General features: G+C 42.8%; 1 protein-coding gene across 6 annotated transcripts in view; it reads right to left on the minus strand.

The window, feature by feature from the left end:
* DISP1 (dispatched RND transporter family member 1) overlaps positions 1-18,003 on the minus strand; it is a 400,222-nt gene that overhangs the window by 167,067 nt on the left and 215,152 nt on the right. For all 6 annotated transcript variants that reach the window (XM_030195975.1, XM_030195976.1, XM_030195980.1 and 3 more), the window contains one exon: positions 13,401-13,932. In XM_030195975.1, coding sequence (XP_030051835.1) covers positions 13,401-13,903 — 503 coding nt within the window. In that variant the 5' untranslated portion in view covers positions 13,904-13,932. The remainder of the gene's footprint in view (positions 1-13,400; positions 13,933-18,003) is intronic.

The following is an 18,003-nucleotide window of genomic DNA, read 5'->3' on the forward strand; positions in this document are numbered from 1 at the left end:
ACAGAAAACAAACAGCTACCAAAAACTGAACAAGAAGTACTTATCACAATTCTAAATGGCTTCAAATTAGGACTTTCTCTGTAATGGGAACCCTTGAAGAAGAGCTTTTGGTAAAAAGCCAACAAAACCCTCTTAAAATGCTCTAATTTCTTAACTTCTTAAATATAAATTGTAGGCAGCCCTAAGAGAACACATTAGATAGCAATTATCCTGTCTTTGGAATGGAGGATGGAACTGTTCCATAACAAAGCCTTATTATTAAACTTGTTATTTGGCAAAACTTGCTTTATGCGGCTCTTTTTCCCTACTGTTCTTTAAACAAGAGCTTCTTATTTCTGTCTGCTCATAAGATGCCTGCCAAATGACTAAAAGTAAAACTGCAAAAAATAATAAGAGGCAGATAAAGATTTTCCAGTTTTGTTTTTGCACCGTTCAGTTTCTCAATAGTTCAAATTTAAGAGGGTCTCTACTTGGTGAACAGGACAACTGCATTCCAGCATTTGGAAAATGAACTTTAGACCTTGAGCGTGGCAGAGAGCCGCATCAGATACAGCAGGCCCAAGAACCTCCCACTTCAAGCATGTAACTCTAATTAATCACTCAGGCTGTTCAAGAAAATCCTTTGAAACTAAAAACTGCACCAGTACTTCCAAACCTATCCTATTTGAGCCTGCAGCCTTCAAATTCTTAGGGTACCCACAACAAACATGAATAAGATAAGTTTGCATCTACTGGGCCATGGCTAGTGGGCTTTGCAGCGTTGCCTTGATATGGTTTTTTTTCTAGCTGAGAAAGGATTATTTATCTTTAACGGCCCGATGCTCAGAAGTAAACACAGATGCTAGAGGTCATTAGCGCTGGACTAGCGCTTGCATTTAGTGGCACACAATGCACAGATGCCCTTATCGCGGGAAAGGAGGAGTTCACAAAGGAACAGCTCAGATAGGATGCTAATGTAGTCAAAAAGGAAGCAAATAAGGGCATTTCTTATTCCTTTCGATGCTCAGAGAACAGTGTCCTTTACAAGGGTACCCTTACCTCTCGAAACCTTACGCCAGCTCAGAGCTGGCATTAGGTGACTGAACAGAAACTTAAATCAGAAGCAGAAGATCAGGAGTAGGTGGGGGATTTGTCAGATGTGGAACAAAGTCCGGTGAGTGTCGGCTCACTCTCGTCCTCCTCTGGGATACTTTCTTGCCTCTTCTCTTTCACTCGTTTGCTCTTTCTTTCTCTGCCAGCCCTGGGATGGGGAGGGATGGTAACTCTTACCCCATTGTCAGGAGGGGGCTTCTTCCTCTACAGCTGGGCTAGATCCCAGCCTTCTGTACAGGAAGGCTGTGAGGCAATGAGGGTAGCACTTTCTGAAGAAATTTTAAAAATGGTCCACATCTGCCTTTTCCTCCTGGCCAGGACTCCCTGCTCCCCAGTTTGAATGTGCATGAGCATAAGAGCTGTCTATGCTTACCGCACAGCTCTCGTGTGTGTATGTGCTGGGCACATTCCCCCCTCCTTCCTTCCTAATGCTCAACGCTAACAGCGCACCTATATTAGCATATCATTAGCATTCAGCATTAAGGAGCTGTTTTGCCACGCTGCTCCGGCATTATTTTTCCAGCGTCAGAGTTTTGATTAGGCATGGTATGGGCATGAATTCAGGGAATACTTTACAACTCCCACTACATGGTAATTTAAGTTAGTCCAATTTTTTTCTTTGAGCTGAATTAGGCAAATTTAAAGAATTTCTTTAATAACAAGTTTACAGATTCTTGCAAATGGGTGTGGCTGATTCATACTGCGCAGCAACAGAAGTTGTAAAATATGGAAAAATTAATGCTTACCTGATAATTTTCTTTCCATTAGTCCCAACAGATCAATCCAGAGACTTGTGGGTTTTGTCCCTCTACCAGCAGGTGGAGACAGAAAGAACCTCCGAGGTTTGCTATATGTGGACCTCCTGTGCAGCCAAGTAAACCTCAGTATGAACGATACCAAAGCAGTGGAATGGAAACAATAGAAAACTCTCCTGACATTGTCAGACCAAATGCCCAACATACTTCTACCACTTCCAAATTTATTTGTTTTTATTATTTAATCAAACGAACGAACATTCAGAACGAAACCCGAAAAAACTAACCAACCGAAACAAAACCACAGACAGTAAATCCGGGGGGGGGGGGGGGGGGGGGGGGGGGGGGGGTGGCCTCTGGATTAATCTGTTGGGACTAATGGAAGAAAATTATCAGGTAAGAATTAATTTTTCCTTCCATAGCGTCCCACAGATCAATCCAGAGACTTGTGGGATGTACCCAAGCAGTCCTCAAGTAGGGTGGGACACCAGCAACCAGGCAGAAATCACCGACGAGCCAAACACCGCATCCTACTGAGCTGCCACATCCACCCGATAATGACGAGTGAACGTATGGACCGAAGCCCATGTATCAGCTCTGCAGATATCTTCCAGAGAAACCAAACAGGACTCTGCATAGGAGGAAGCCTGAGCTCGCGTAGAATGAGCACGAATTTCCTCAGGGGCGTGTCCACTCCCCTGGCTCCAACTGGTGGCGACTGAGAAATTCAGCTTGCACATTCTGTGACCCCGCTATATGAGCCGCCGTAAAGAGAGAGAGATGAGTCTCTGCCCAATGGCAGATCAGGGTCGCTTCGCACGCTAGTGGTGCACTCCTGGTGCCCCCTGACGGTTCACGTAGGCGACTGCCATCGCACTGTCCAAGAGAACTCAAACTGGGCAACCACGGAGAAGAGACAGAAACTCCAAAAGGGCCAGATGAATCGCCCACAACTCCAAGCGGCTGATGGACCAGGACGCCTCCATCGATGTCCAAATGCCCTGGGCCGTCTGTTGGAGGCAATGAGCCCAACCAGACAGCGACGCATCCGTGATCATGATCTTCCATTCTGGGGTTTGCAGAGGAATGCCCAACACCAGATTCTTTTGAATGAACCACCAGTGCACGATTGTGTGCAGACGGGTCGAACATGGCACCCGAACCTCGTAATCCTCCGAGAGAGGAGACCAACGGCTCAGAAAGTGCCACTGCAGGGGGCGCATGTGAGCTCTGGCTCACTTTATGACGTCCAAGGTGGAGGCCATGGAACCCAGAACTTGTACATAGTCCCAAGCCCACGGGTTCGGAGTTTGGAACAGAGCTCGCAACTGACCCTGCAACCGCTGTGCTCGAGCTGAAGGAAGAGAAACTATCCCTATTCGGGTATCAAAGCACACTCCCAAATATTCCAGCATCTGGGAGGGCATAAGGCTGCACTTTGGGAAGGTGATTACCCAACCAAGCGATTGAAGCAACCCAACCACTCTGTCGGTTGCCCGTCGACTCTCCTCGAAAGAAGACGCCCGCACAAGCCAGTCGTCTAGATAAGGATGGACTTGAATCCCTTCCTTTCTGAGATAGGCCGCCACTATAACAAGGACCTTGGAAAAAGTCCAAGATGCTGTGGCTAGGCTGAAGGGCATTGCTTTGAATTGAAAATGACGACCGAGAATTGCAAAGCGAAGAAAACTGTGGGGAGGCCAAATTGGAATGTGTAAATAGGCCTCTTTGAGATCGAGAGACGTCAAAAACTCCCCTGGCTGAACTGCTGCGATCACCAAGCGGAGAGTTTCCATGCGGAAATGCCGAACCCGTAAGGACCTGTTGACGCACTTGAGATCTAGGACGGGTCACCAAGAACCGCCCTTTTTTGGCACCACAAAATAAATGGAGTATCGACCGCACTCTCTTTCTGCTGGAGATGCAGGCTGCACGGCTCCCAGTCGTTGTAAGTTGAGGAGGGTGTGACAAACTGCCCGCACCTTGGTGGGAGATTTGCAAGGAGATTCCAGAAACAAGTCTACCGGACGAGCCAATTCCAACTTGTAGCCGTCTCTGATAACCTCAAGACCCATCCGTCAGATGTTACCTTGGTCCACTCCACCAGGAATAGGGACAGCCTGCCCCCAATAACCGGCTGGAGATGGACCAGGGCCCCATCATTGGGCGGACCTGGCTGGTTTCTGTTACTGGAAAGGAAGGCCCGCCTGTCACCTCAAAAGGGCTGAGGTCTCTGAGAAGACCTTGCTCTCTGTGAAAAGAGGCCCCGTGACCTGGACGGTAACGATGTGTAAAAAACGGTGCCCACCGACGTGCGCTGCACTAACTGCCCTAATGAAACCGCTAAAACTATCCCCTGCGCTTCCAACTCACCGTATGCCTGAGGGGAACTCCCGTCGCGCTGAACATCCGCTGTGGACTGACGGCGGCACGCCTCACACTCCCCCAATGCTGCTCTCCATTCCCCACACTGGGAGCAGCGCTTAGCCACCTCAGAAGGCACTAACATGCTCCACAAACGCCTGCCCCTCAAACAGACTCGGCAGCCCGTCTAGCTCCTCCATATCATTAAACAAAAACAAAGTCTCTTAAAGAGACGCTACCTTTTTTTTTTATACTCAGGAGAGAAAGGCAACACCCGATCAGGCCCACAGCCCCGGGCGACGGAGGAAAGGTAGAGGGAGACAGGGAGGGACCTGGCACCACCAGGTGTACACCAGAAGCTACAAACAGACACTCAACCCCTAACTGTGCTAAACTGGGCCCAAAGGACACCAGTAGTCAGATCAAACCAGAACTGCACAGAGATGTCCCTCCACCTACTAGATAGAGAGAATACTGAGGTTTACTTGGCTGCACAGGTCCACATATAGCAAACCTCGGAGGTTCTCTCTATCTCCACCTGCTGGTAGAGGGACAAAAGCCACAAGTCTCTGGATTGATCTGTGGGACGCTATGGAATACTTACCTACATGCCAATGAATTACTGACTTCAGAAATTAGTGCTATTATACTACATGGTTTCCAGTTTGCCATTTCATATGCTAAAAAATGCTAACAAATCAATGGCAGAATAAAAATACATTTTATTTATGGCCCTAGTTGGTAATGACTTTCCAACAAATATAGGATAGAAAAGACCCTTATAAACAGACTGCTCTACTGAGAAATTGTAAACAATGCTTCTAATCTTGCCCATCTTGGCAGCTGTGGGAAGGACTGCAAAATCAGGCCCTTCCCACGGAATTTCTTCTTCTCTGTGACTTGCTAAAGGACACCAGGGAAATGAATGTAAGTGGCAACAGTGGTAACAGCTTATTCATCTCCCACAACCCCGCCTCCACCCCACAACCCCTTCAAGGTCTTCTTAGAGCATGGCAGTATCGATGCGGCACACTTTAGTCTGCCTTCTGTGCAGTCTGGGGTCAGACTGTCATGTCTTGAACTGCATAGCACTATGGTGCCCTCATGGTTCAAGATGCAACATTCCAGCCCCAGGCTGCACAGGAAGAGAAAGCAGCCTGAGGGGTAGTACAGCTACTGCTATGCTCTAATAAAGACTGGACTGGTGAACAAGGGGGTGGGGTCTAAGAGAGAGGTTTGATATGAATGCAAGGGAGGGTGATAATGTATGTGAAATATGGAAGGGATGGTGAATGGGTGTGTGTAGAGTAAGGAAGAGAATCAGAAGCAGCTACAGAGAACGTGGTACGAGTGACAAAGAACTAGAGGGGTATGACATGTGAGTGAGTCAGGGACTGCAAGATGCATGTGCGTGAATGAGTGAGAAAAGAATTAGGATCAAGGGTGTGGAGTGGCTCCATCCTCCCTCCCTCCTCCCTCTCCTAATTCAGAATTTTTCCCACCAATAAGCCCCCTTTTCCAGGGCAAGATTAACTGCTTCATGAGCCCTAGGCAAACAAATTCATTGGGCACCCAATCATAACATAAATGGCAGCCATTAAGACGGGCCTCTCCCTAACATTTGAGCCCTTGACACATGCCTACATTACCTATGCAGTAATCCTGCCATGCCCTTTTCCTTTCTCCTCAATGTCCACTTACCTTTTCCTCCCTCTGCTCATGATTCTCCCTTTATCTTGTCCCTTCTCTACACCACTCCGAGATCTCTTCCCCATTCATTAGCTCCTTCCTTCCTTCAGGGAAATGTTATATTATGAATCGCTTATATATTCCGCCAAATCCCAGTAATGGTTCAAAGTAGATTACATTAAGAACGGAAATTGATAGCAAAGTAGTATTAACGATGTGTTTAAAAACCTTCTAAACAGGTAGGATTTTAGAGCTTTACAAAACACAGGAATTCAAAAATTTTAATCCTTACTCACTGATTGGATCTGTGTTACGTCAGGTTGAACTTCATAAAGATTATATAGTTTGCTGATTTTATGATCCCCTTTTGGAATGTACTTCCTACAAACATTAGAACAGTAAAGTGAAGATACTTATCTGTAGTAGGTATTCTCTGAGGACAGCAGGCCTCATATTCTCACGGGTAACGCGATTCCCGCGTTGCCCGGTTCGGAGGTTGTGACAAGCATGTAAGTGCTTTGTGGAGTACAAGCCACACTCCACTGCACAGGCGCAAGTGTATTCCTGCCTGCAGAGAGAGCATGGTTACCGCAGTTGAATACTACAGCATAAAAAAGATAAAATAGGAGACTCCATGGGTGGGTTGTGAGAATATAAGGCCTGCTGTCCTTGAACAACACCTACTAGCTTCGCTGTCTCCGAGGACAAGCAGGCCTCCAGACACAGAGGATGTGATGCAGTGTCCCCCATCTTGTTGGTGTAGTACATTGCAACCTGTCCGTTTAAATGCGAACAATTTATCTTTCCTTTCGGAAGAAAATTAGGACCTATTTGTTTTCTCAACCCTATCCTGTTTATCATAAAAGTGTAATTGATTTTATTTTTGTTTTGTATTGTATTATGTACCGCATACAGTTCAAGCTTCTCCTATTAACCTACAAATGCACTCGATCTGCAGCCCCTCCTTACCTCTCTACCCTCATCTCCCCTTACGTTCCTACCCGTAACCTCTGCTCTCAAGACAAAGCCCTCCTTTCAGTACCCTTCTACACCACCGCCAACTCCAGGGTCCACCCTTTCTGCCTTGCCTCACCCCATGCCTGGAATAAACTCCCTGAGCCCATACGCCAGGCCCCCTCCCTGCCCATCTTCAAAGCCTTGCTCAAAGCCCACCTCTTCAATGTCGCCTTCGGCACCTAACCACCATACCTCTATTCAGGAAATCTAGACTGCCCTCACTTGACACTTCGCCTATTAGATTGTAAGCTCTTTTGAGCAGGGACCATCCTTTTGTTAAACTTTACAGCGCTGCGTAACCCTAGTAGCGCTCTAGAAATGTTAAGTAGTAGTAGTAGTAATTGTTTTAATTCTAGATAATTGTAAACCGCCCTGAACCCATTTGGGGATGGAGGTGGTATATAAGTATGTATTGACACTGATATTAATTCTGCAGGTAACAAATTCCAAAACATAATAGCTTGGAAACACAAATAATTTGTCAGTATACTCTTATAATGAATATCACAGGAGGAAGGATAATATAACAAACAAAAGCAAGATGTATGTGGAGATCGAACAGCATTTGGAAAATAAAATAGAGATATTAAGTATTCAGGAGGCGATCCATCAAAAATTTTAAATATACATGCCAACTTAAAAAGTGTACAAGCCTGGACTGGAAGACAGTAAAGATGGACCAATGATGGAAATGCATGGTCAAATTTCTTAAGATGAAAGATCAACTTAGCTGTAGTGTTCTGAGCAGTCTGAAATCTTCACTGAAACCTGGAAGTAACTATAGCATAAAGACTATTACAATAGCCTAATGAATATAAAAACTTGAACAGTGCAAAATGTTCTTCGGAGAAAAATGTATGGAGATACTGGAGTTGTCTTAACTTCAAGAAAACCGACTTAACATTATGAACTTGTGTCTCCAAGGAAAGCGTGGTGTCAAGAATGACACCTAAAATCTTAGAAGTTCTTTTAATCTGTAAAATGAAACTGTAAACCAGTATATAAATGCTTAAAATGAATGAACGAATGAATCAATGAATCTGTTAAAATTAATTCTGCTGGAATAGCATGTGCTTGCTATCTTAGCCATAGAAGTTTGTCTTATTTTGGTTAAGCTTTAAATCATGATTTTTACATCTTTCTTCTAATCTGGTGATACAAATAGATATAAGTGAAATAGTATTTGTCCAGAGTTCTCTTACCGGTACTAATAAAACATATCATCTGCATAAGAAAAAAAAATTAACTCCAACGGAACAAAATCCAGCATCAAAAGCAGTCATATAAACATTACACAGGAACGATGAAAGTGGAGAGCCCTGGGGCACTCCACATTGAGGAGCCCAGATAGTGGACCTTATAATTCATTTTGACCTTATAATTTTTATTGTATAAAAATTCCTTAAACCAGAAAGCAAAATGTTATGATCAACTGTATCGAAGGCTGCTATCAAAGCGAACTGTAGTAGTATAAAGTTCTTACCTCTTGCTAAAAAGGATTTAGCCTTCAATATTAACACAAAAAGAAGAGATTCAGTACTGTGAGATGGCCAAAAAACAAACTGTGAAGAACTGAAACAGTTATGAAAATAATAGTCCGGCAACAACTGACTCCGTCATTTTAGTGAACAGAGGAATGAATGTTGGCCACAGGTCTAAAACTAGAAGAGAGTAGGATCAAGACTAGACTTTTTCAAAATAGGTGTCAAAATAATACCACCTAGTGGCTTTGGGAACTGCCCAGTTTCTAAAAGCAAATTAAAAAAAATTGTGAGCCACCTAGTGCCTGGTACAGGGGGTGACAGACAAGCAGTTAGTGGAAGACAATTTTTGTAGCAATAAACTGGTTTTAGGAGATTCTTTATGAAAAAAAGAATTCCAAAATCTGTAGTAAGAGTGCCTAGAATAGAATAATCAATCTGAATGAGAGTAATAAGCATAGGTTTGAGCTTAGGGTAACAGAGCTCCTAAAAAAGAATAAAATAAATTCCCAGTATCCCTTGTGTATACAAATAAACAACTTTGTAACACAAATTTATATGATTTAATCTATGCAAATATGAAATATCTATATATATAAAAGGCACCACCAGCGTTCTAATGAAGCCTCACTTCCGTTTTGCATGGTGGTGTAGATATCCGGTTTCACGATTCACAGGCAGGACTCAGGAGTAGGGAAACACGCTCCTCTCCTGCCCAGGTTGCTCCCCTCCCCCGCTGTATCATCAGAGCATGGCTGTGTCAGAGAAAATGAGTGCAGAGAAGGTCAACCGCTCCCTCCCTCCCTTTACATTTAAAGCAACACCAGGGACTTGCATCTCTGCCTCTCTCAGCTTATTCTCTCCCTTCGCCCGGAGAACTAGCATTAAATAGACCTTGCAAGTAGAAATCGTAAAACTGGTGTACACAGAAATGGGAGTTACTTGATGCTTTTCTTGATAACTGACCTCTTCTGTATCCCCTATTTTCCAGACTGCTGCTGCTGCCAGTTAAAAATAAAGCGCAGAACTCAGACAGGCTTGCCACTTTCAGAAGCCAACAACACTCTTTCTACACATTGACTCTGCAGGGGAGAGGAGAATCGATGGATGGCAAAAGGGGGGGAAGGGGATAGAGAAGAATCGCTGGGTAGCTGGAGGGGGCGCAGGGGAGACAGGAGAATAGCTAGGTGGATGGAGGGGGGCAGGGGACAGATAATCACACACACATTCACTCTCACAGACACGCTCAAACCCAGACTCAATCTCTCTCTCACACACACACACACGGTGCTGCCAACCACGCAGGGGGTGGGGGGGGGGGGAGAGGCAGGGGGTCCTGAGTCCTGAGAGGGGGGAGGGGTCCTGAGAGGGGGGAGGGGGTCCTGAGGGGACAGGTATCTCTGTCACACACACTCTCACAGTGTCTTCCTCTCTCTCACTCTATATCACATTCACTCTCTATGTGTCACACAGTCACTCTCACACACTCGCAGACATCGGGGGGGGGGGGGGGGGGGACGTGGGACGGTGCTAGAGCCCGTTTCATTCCTCTCTGAAACGGGCCTTTCACACTAGTTTATATATGAACTGCTGTAAAAATTTCTGAAACTTTGCCATGGAATTTTTATAACAAAGTAACATAGTAAATGACGGCAGATAAAGACCTGGGAGCTGTGATCATTATTGTATGCTGAGAAGTTTTTGTGCTCATTTACCCATCCTGCATATAATTTTTCCCCTTTCCCATCTTGTTCTCATCAGATTCCAGTAAAATTTTATTTTCTTTCTTCACACATTCTCTCCCATATGTTGGCTAAATGAGGCTCCCATGCTAGAGCAGGATTCAGTTCATGCCAGGAACTGAAAAAGAAATATTGGGCCTGAATTCCTTCCCGAGGGTCTGGGAGAGTTCCTTGAACAGCATTCCTAGTTCTGACCATCTCAAGGAGCAAAGGCCTGAGCTAGAAATATAACTTGGGCATTCTTCTGGGCAACCTGCTAAGGCAACAATTACTGACACTTTCAACACAACTAGTCTGTGCTTGCAAAATTAGCCAACAGTTTTCAACACACAGTAGGCTCAAAACAGATTACCTTAATGTCAGAATGCTATGACTTGAGTGTTTAAATTGTTGTTTCTGGACCTAATTTAAAGAGAGAACACATATTTAACCTGCATGCATGAGTGCCATCCAAGCCTGTAAGATCCAAAGTATGCCATTTTCATCAAGTACATACAGTTTGCTTGCTTTCTGAAACCCTACCCTCCATATTCCAGCCACTTCTCCCACAGACACACAGAAAATACCAAAGGAAAAGAACACATTTAATTAGCAACATACTGCTAACATCATTGTTTTGGGACCCTGTCAAAAATGTGCTGGCTTAATTTTCAAACACATAAGACTAAAATGAAAATACTTTTGTGGCAATTCAAGCAAAACCAATGTTACCAAATTTAGGGTGCTCAAAAATGTACTGGACGATTTCTGTCACAGGCAATTTTCAACTGCATATTTCAGTGGTTTGGAAACAGTGGGAAAAAAAAAACCACTTCATCCCCAAGATCCGAACAATATCATTGCCAAACTTAAGTTTTCAAAAAATAACGATGGAGGGCAATAATTACTAACTATAATCAAGCCACTTCAAGTAATAAATATTGATTCTACTTAGACACAGTATAAAATTAATCCAATAAAATATTTACACTTAGGGCCTGATTTTGTAACAGCATGCCTAAGTGAGAAGTCCAAAGAGGCGTCTATGTTAAGCTTATTTTATAAAGACTAACATAGGCACCTAGAAAATAAAGATCCAGAAACAGCCCCAGTAGTGACCAAATGCCAACTCACACAGTTGATGGAAACGGGTATGCTTATTCTATGTACAGGTATCTACTATAATAAAACTCACCCTCAACGTTCTGAAGACAACGTTCTGAAGTCACTCAGTCACTCCCTGAAGGGTTCATGGATTCATGGTGGTGAAGCCACAACACTGACCATGTCTCTCTGCCCCGCCCTCGCATGACGGACCAATCAGAAAAAACACCCTCAACATTCTGAAACACAAAGGAACATCACAACACCGTTCCCAGGCAACACTAGGCAACATAAGACGGACCAATCAGAGGAAACTACGTGACAATAAGGGAGGAGCATTCCCCAGCAGAATGGCTCATTATCTGAGCAGCACGGAGAGCACAGAACCACCGCTGGAACGAGAGAAGAATATTCCTGCTGTGGGTATGTGCAAAAATAGACCGGGGGGGGGGAGGGGGGGGGGGAGAAATTTTTAAATGCCTAATGACAGTACTGAAGAGTGCCAGAGGACCTATAGCACAGACTATATTTGGGATCGCTTGACATGGAGTCAGAGGAGCTGGAAAACAACGTGCCCGTCACCATCTGGGACATGGGCGAACAGGACAAGCTGCGGCCCAGCTGGAAGGATTACCCGCGACCCAGCCAGCAGCAAACAGCGACCAAGAACAGCACAGCACATCCCCCAACCCCCAAGCAAAAAACAAAACAAAAAAAGACACACATCAACAACCTGCACACACACCGCACCCTCACACACTCACACAAACACACACAAAATAACTCTGTGATACATACACACACAAACAAAAAGCCACATGCTAGCGCCTGTTTCATTGGTTTCGGAAACGGGCCTTTTTTACTAGTGTCTTATAAAACGGGTGCCTAAATCACAATTCCAAACCTGTTCTACTCAAACTATGTCACCATGAACACCTTACGTGTGACAAACATATAACCACATGCCATCTTGACAGCACTAGTTCTAAAAATGTATGTATACCACCACTCAATTTTATAAAATGGCTTTTCCATGTGTAAAATAGGCTTTATAAAATTACTCCTTAATGCAGTGGTTCTCAAACCTGGTCCTGGAGGCACCCCAGCCTGTCAGGTTTTCAGGATATCCACAATGAATATTCATGAGAGAGATTTTCATGCAGTGAAGGAAGTGTTTGCAAATCTCTCTCATGAATATTAATTCTGGATATCCTGAAAACCTGACTGGCTGAGGTGCCTCCAAGACCAGGTTTGGGAACTGCCTTAATGTCACTCTCTTCTGTATATAGAGAGCGGGCAAAACCCTACTTGTCTGTCAGTTATACTGCCCTCTATGTATGGAGAATAGGTAAACCCTACTGCCAACCATAAGCCAGTTCCATCCAGCTACACACAGGGACAAGCACATAAGATCTGTAAGAGAAAGGAAGAGACAGTAGATGGTATGGATAGGTACAACAGATGGGCCATATGGTCTTTATTTGCTGTCATTTTCTCTGTTTCTATTACTATGTACTGTGGGGTGACCTAAACAACACCGACTTAGAGAAATGAAACCTGTGTTATAACCCTTTTACCAATATTAAGGGGTAAATGACATGGGTTAGTGCCCTAATGCAGCTTGATAACCACCCCCCCCCCTTTTTATCTATTACATCTTCCATGACAAATCATTTCAGAAAATAATGCATAACCTAATATTAGAAGTCCTAACTCAATTCACTCAGGAATCACCAATTTAATAATCCATCATTTGAGTAGACTCATTTCTATTACATTAAATCTGACGATAATCAATTCTTCATTATTAAATCAAATGAGGTGCTGAGTCTAATGCCCTTTAAAAGATACCAAGCAGTCGGACACAGAGCTGGGACCACAAATTCCATATAAAAATGCCTCTTGCATTTTACTGCATAAAATATCTGAGGATTTTTTACACACTGATGAATAACAAAGTACCAACCCATGATGTCAATTTACTAAAATTCCCAATAGACCAAACTTACTAATTTACAATAAAGTCCCACTGGCTATACAATGATTGGAAAATTGTCACTACTGATTTCTATAAATATTTTGTTTATACTGATATAATTCTTCAATATTTATTAACAAACAAATAGCAGAAGATGCTTATGGAATCCCATCTATCGCTGAAGATTTAATTCACTCACCTTACACTGGCCATATGCTGTTGTACGGGTTGATGCTGAAAATGATCAGGCCACTGATGATGAAGACAGAATGATGGGGAGGACTGAAGACAGCAGACGGTCTGATACATGGGTGAATGGATTTGGCAAACAGATGCTGAGTACTCAGTATGTGGCTGCCGACAGCAGGAAGTCAATGGAGAGGGTGCAGTATTGCTAGCCAGTAAATGACTCTCTTGTTGATTATTATGGTTACTTAAAGGGTGATGGTATGAGCAAGAATGACAGCACTGTGACCTCAGATGGGCAGTTCTTTGGTTGTTTAAAGGCAGGGGAGATGGTTTTATTGTGCCATTGAGCTGCAGGCATCCATTTGGACTCACTTTTGTACTTGGTGTTTCCTTCGTTGAGAGCTGCTGGGCTGCGTCACCATCACTGCCTGCAGAGTAACTGGAAGTGCTAGCATTGGATGGGATGCTGCCATTGCTCAGAGCCACAAAATCACTCCTGTTGCTCGTAGCCATGCTCTAGCTCCTTACAAACTCTGTTTTCCCTGCACAAAACAAAATATGAAAAAAAAGACTTAAGACCAAACTATTATACAAATATTAATAAGTTCCAGTTGCCCATTTCATGTATAGGACTGTAAATAATGTCAATGCTACTTATTTTCAATGGATTTCTCATTCAGGCATGAATTTTGTTTTCCCTGAAAAGATGATGTATCATCTTTAGCAACAGGTGACATGAATGCAAAGATTTTTTTTTTAATGTTTATAGAATACTCTCAAAACATAGAAATCACACATCCTCATAAAAAAGGAAAAACGGCTAAGGAGGGAAGTTATCAACACGGGCCACCATTAAGATCTATTATTTTACGGCTAACCCCAGTTGTTAGTAACTAGATCTTACTGCATAAAATTGGACCTCTGTTAAATAGTATGAGTTAGTGATAAAATAACATATCTTAACAGTAGCCCACGTCAGGGCTGCCGAGAGACAGACAGGCCCAGGCTGCCCCCACCGAGTGGGCCACTGCCGCTCCCCCTCCCTCCTGCTGGGGCAGCTGCTGACCTCTGCCCCCTTACCTTCCTGCATCTTCTCTTCTCCTCCCTCGGTCTGTCACTCTCGCTGCTCCTGTGTGCTAGGACCTGGGTTATTGCATTAACACAATTACCCAGGTCCCAACACACAGGAGCAAGAAAGAGACAGACCTCAGCGCCGGGCCCCCCTTGGAGGCCGAGGCTGGGACCGGGAATCTTGTCTCCCCCCCCCCCCCCTCAGCGGCCCTGACCCATGTTGATAACTACGTCCCTAGGTATTTTATATTTTATTGCCAAACCACCTTGACTGTTTGTCAGAAAAAAACAGTTTAGTAAACTCTTTTAAACATTATTAAACATTTTACTAGAACCAGTTACAATGAAAAAATTAAATAAATGATAGCAAATGAGACCTATTAAGCCACAAATTCTTAAAAGGGGGGAGGAAAGGCTGCGAACAAATAAAAAAAAAAAAAAAAGACAACAACCGGGAAAAAATATAAAGGTAAATATATACTATGAATAAGATTAATGCATACTATCCTGCCTTTCATAGCTTCAAATACAATTTTGAGACCTACCCAGAAACCCTTGCATTGGCAGATCTTTTAGTCTCAAGAAAGGTTTCAGCTGCTCTGGGTAAAAACAAAACAAAAAAATCTTCCCCCCACCCAACATTCTAGTATTAACATATTTGATGATACATTTACAAGGAAAAGCTTGTTTTTACTGGAAATACCTACTCCGCACACTCTGACAGAAACAAAGACAGTTGGCTGCGCATAAACAATTGGGTTGGATAATACCCTAAATCACCGTGATGAACAGCTAATGATTCATAAAAATACAGAGATAATAATTCAGACTCATTAGAAAGTTCAATACAGTTTCTCAAAATTGTTTTAAAGATTAGGACAGTATATGTCAAAATGTTTCATGTCAATCAAAGAAATAAGCTAGGCCCGTCCAGAAGAAAGAAGCAACCAAGTGAATCAGCCAGTGGGTGTAAAATAACATTTATTAAAATTTGATAGTGGTGCGTCTGTGTTCTACCATTTTGTAGTTTTAATAGCTGCCCAATATGTTTTGGCAAACAATGCCTGTATCAGGGGCATAATCAACTCTTGTTGTTAAGACATGTATCACAGAGAGGGCACTCAGTGTGTCAATGGTTGCCACTATGAGCTGCTTCATAAACCATGCCAGGTTGTCACTCACAGAAGTTTGTAAAGGTAATACAGTGATGAGAAATCATATTCAAAAACAAACTGGCCAAGGAGATTTTTGATATAAATGGATAATCTGATCTACAGGAAATGAGTTGTGGGGTCCCTCGTGGTTCTCTGTTATCAGCGGTTGCATTTAACATTTTCTTGAAAACCTTGGGAAAGGAACCGAAAAGTACTGTTTTTATATATGTTAATGACATTCTTTCAGTTTTACCTTTCCAGGATACTTTGCCTTCAATTTATGACAAAAACAGAAAAACACAAAATTGGATGATACTAGCCACTTAAAAGTTAACCCTGAAAAGACCAAACTGCTTTGGGTGAGTGACAAAAATAATCGTGCCATTCTATAAGAACCTATGGTATGTCTATCAAAGGCAGAACAGTTATTGTACCTTGTAGATTTATGGCATATACAACAATGTTTATTATTATGAAAACCTCTCATGTGTAACCCTTGTCTGAAAAGAAATTTTCATCACGTCAATAAAAGTAGATTTGTGTATGAAGGTATGATGTATGTGCTGGTGTGGGAAGCTAGCTAGGACTTCTTTTTGGAGAGTTTATAAATCATAAATTTAGGTCTACAGCTAATTAAGGGGGTCTTTTACTAAAGCTTAGCTCACGTTATCTGCAGCAGGGCCCATAGGAATAAAATGGGCCCTGCTGCAGATAACTCAAGTTTTAATAAAAGACCCCCTAAGGAATTTGTAAGAATATGAAATTGGTGTTATTAGTGCTTTCATGTTACAGAGACCTCTGCTATATAACTCTTAGTTGAATCAAAACATACAAATTTCTATAACAAAAATGTACTGCCTTAGATCTATACTCGTATCTCACCACAGTAGCCAGCATATGCCCCCCTCCCCTTACCTGAAATTCTCAGCCCTCTTCTCCCATACAAACCAATCTCTCCCTCTACCAGTCTGTTCTCTTTCTGTGGCTGGGTTGCCAACGCAGAAAAGGCACAAGAAAAAAGTGGTGAATCCAAAGATAGAGGGGTACTAAGGCAAGTGATATTTTCCCACTATTTTATTATTATTATATAGGGTGTTTTATTGGTATTAATTGGCTAAAACCTACAAGCAAAAGCTTTTGTTAGAGGCTTAAGGGCCTATGGGTAAACTTTTACAGTGCCATCTATTACACATCTTCTCCATATGTAACCTACAATGTATCCTAATAGCTGAACCCTTTCAATAGCATGCATGCTATAAACTTGACACCTGGTCAAAGTCGATGTTAAGTTTCAGGCTCAGCAGTGAGAACTACGAGATAGCATGGTATGCTATTCTCCATGGCTATTTCAAGTATGCTCGCTAAACCCTAAATTTGCATCTGAGTGGAGAAGTAGCCTAATCGATTGAGAACCAGGGAAGCAAACCCCATTGCCACTCCTTGTGATCTTGGGCAAGTCACTTAACCCTTCATTGCCTCAGGTACAAATCTTAAGATTGTAAGCCTTTGAGGACTGAAAAATGCCTACATCTGAACAGAATTTGCCTTAAGCTACTACTGTAAAAGGTATGAACTAAATTCAAAAATCCTTTCGTTTACACACTAACATCAGTATACATACCCTAATGTCTTCGGGTTCCATTTTGGCGTGTATGCTAAAATCTTAGTATACAACCCACTATTTCAGAAACGTGTTAATGGCCTTAACATGAATGAAACCTTCAGCATATACATCCCATATTGTTTAACAGCATATCATCAGAAAACAACACTTCAAATGTAACAGAAAAAAAAATTGGCGCAGCCTTGTAACAACCTCTCATCAGCATAACACGCTTTTTCATCTTACAAAATGTTTGTTCCATTTGTTTTCAGAACGTACAAAAGAAATATTGTCCTTTTATTATTCAAAAACAGAGAAGTACATAGTACATTCGGAATGACCCTCCCTCTCAAACGTCTCAGTGCATAATCTTCCTCTACAAGATTCAAGCAGCAAGAATCCAGCCACTGTGGAAAAACTAATACATATTGTGTTATAAATGTAAAATGACATGCAAGAGAATTTCAAAAATGTTTAGCTGGAAGCCAAACTAAGAGATAAACATCCATAAAACACTTAAAAGCTGTTTGACTTTTCCAAAAATACTGCTTTGATAGATTGTTGGGACATCATCTCCCACAAAAGACAGTATCAGACACCAGGCGCCACCTGCTATTTTGTGTATGAATGGGGGGGGGGGGGGGGGAGGGAGACCTCTCATGGAATTGAACATATCGTGGAAAAAGTACAGCTGACAAAGGTGTGTGGGATGTTTCAATAGTTTTAGTGGAGAATTTAGACAATGAAAAGCAGAACCATTGTGACCCAAGGGGCTGAGATGACAT

Source organism: Microcaecilia unicolor, chromosome 3 (genome assembly GCF_901765095.1).
Source record: "Microcaecilia unicolor chromosome 3, aMicUni1.1, whole genome shotgun sequence".
In the NCBI taxonomy this organism is placed as follows: Eukaryota; Metazoa; Chordata; class Amphibia; order Gymnophiona; family Siphonopidae; genus Microcaecilia; species Microcaecilia unicolor.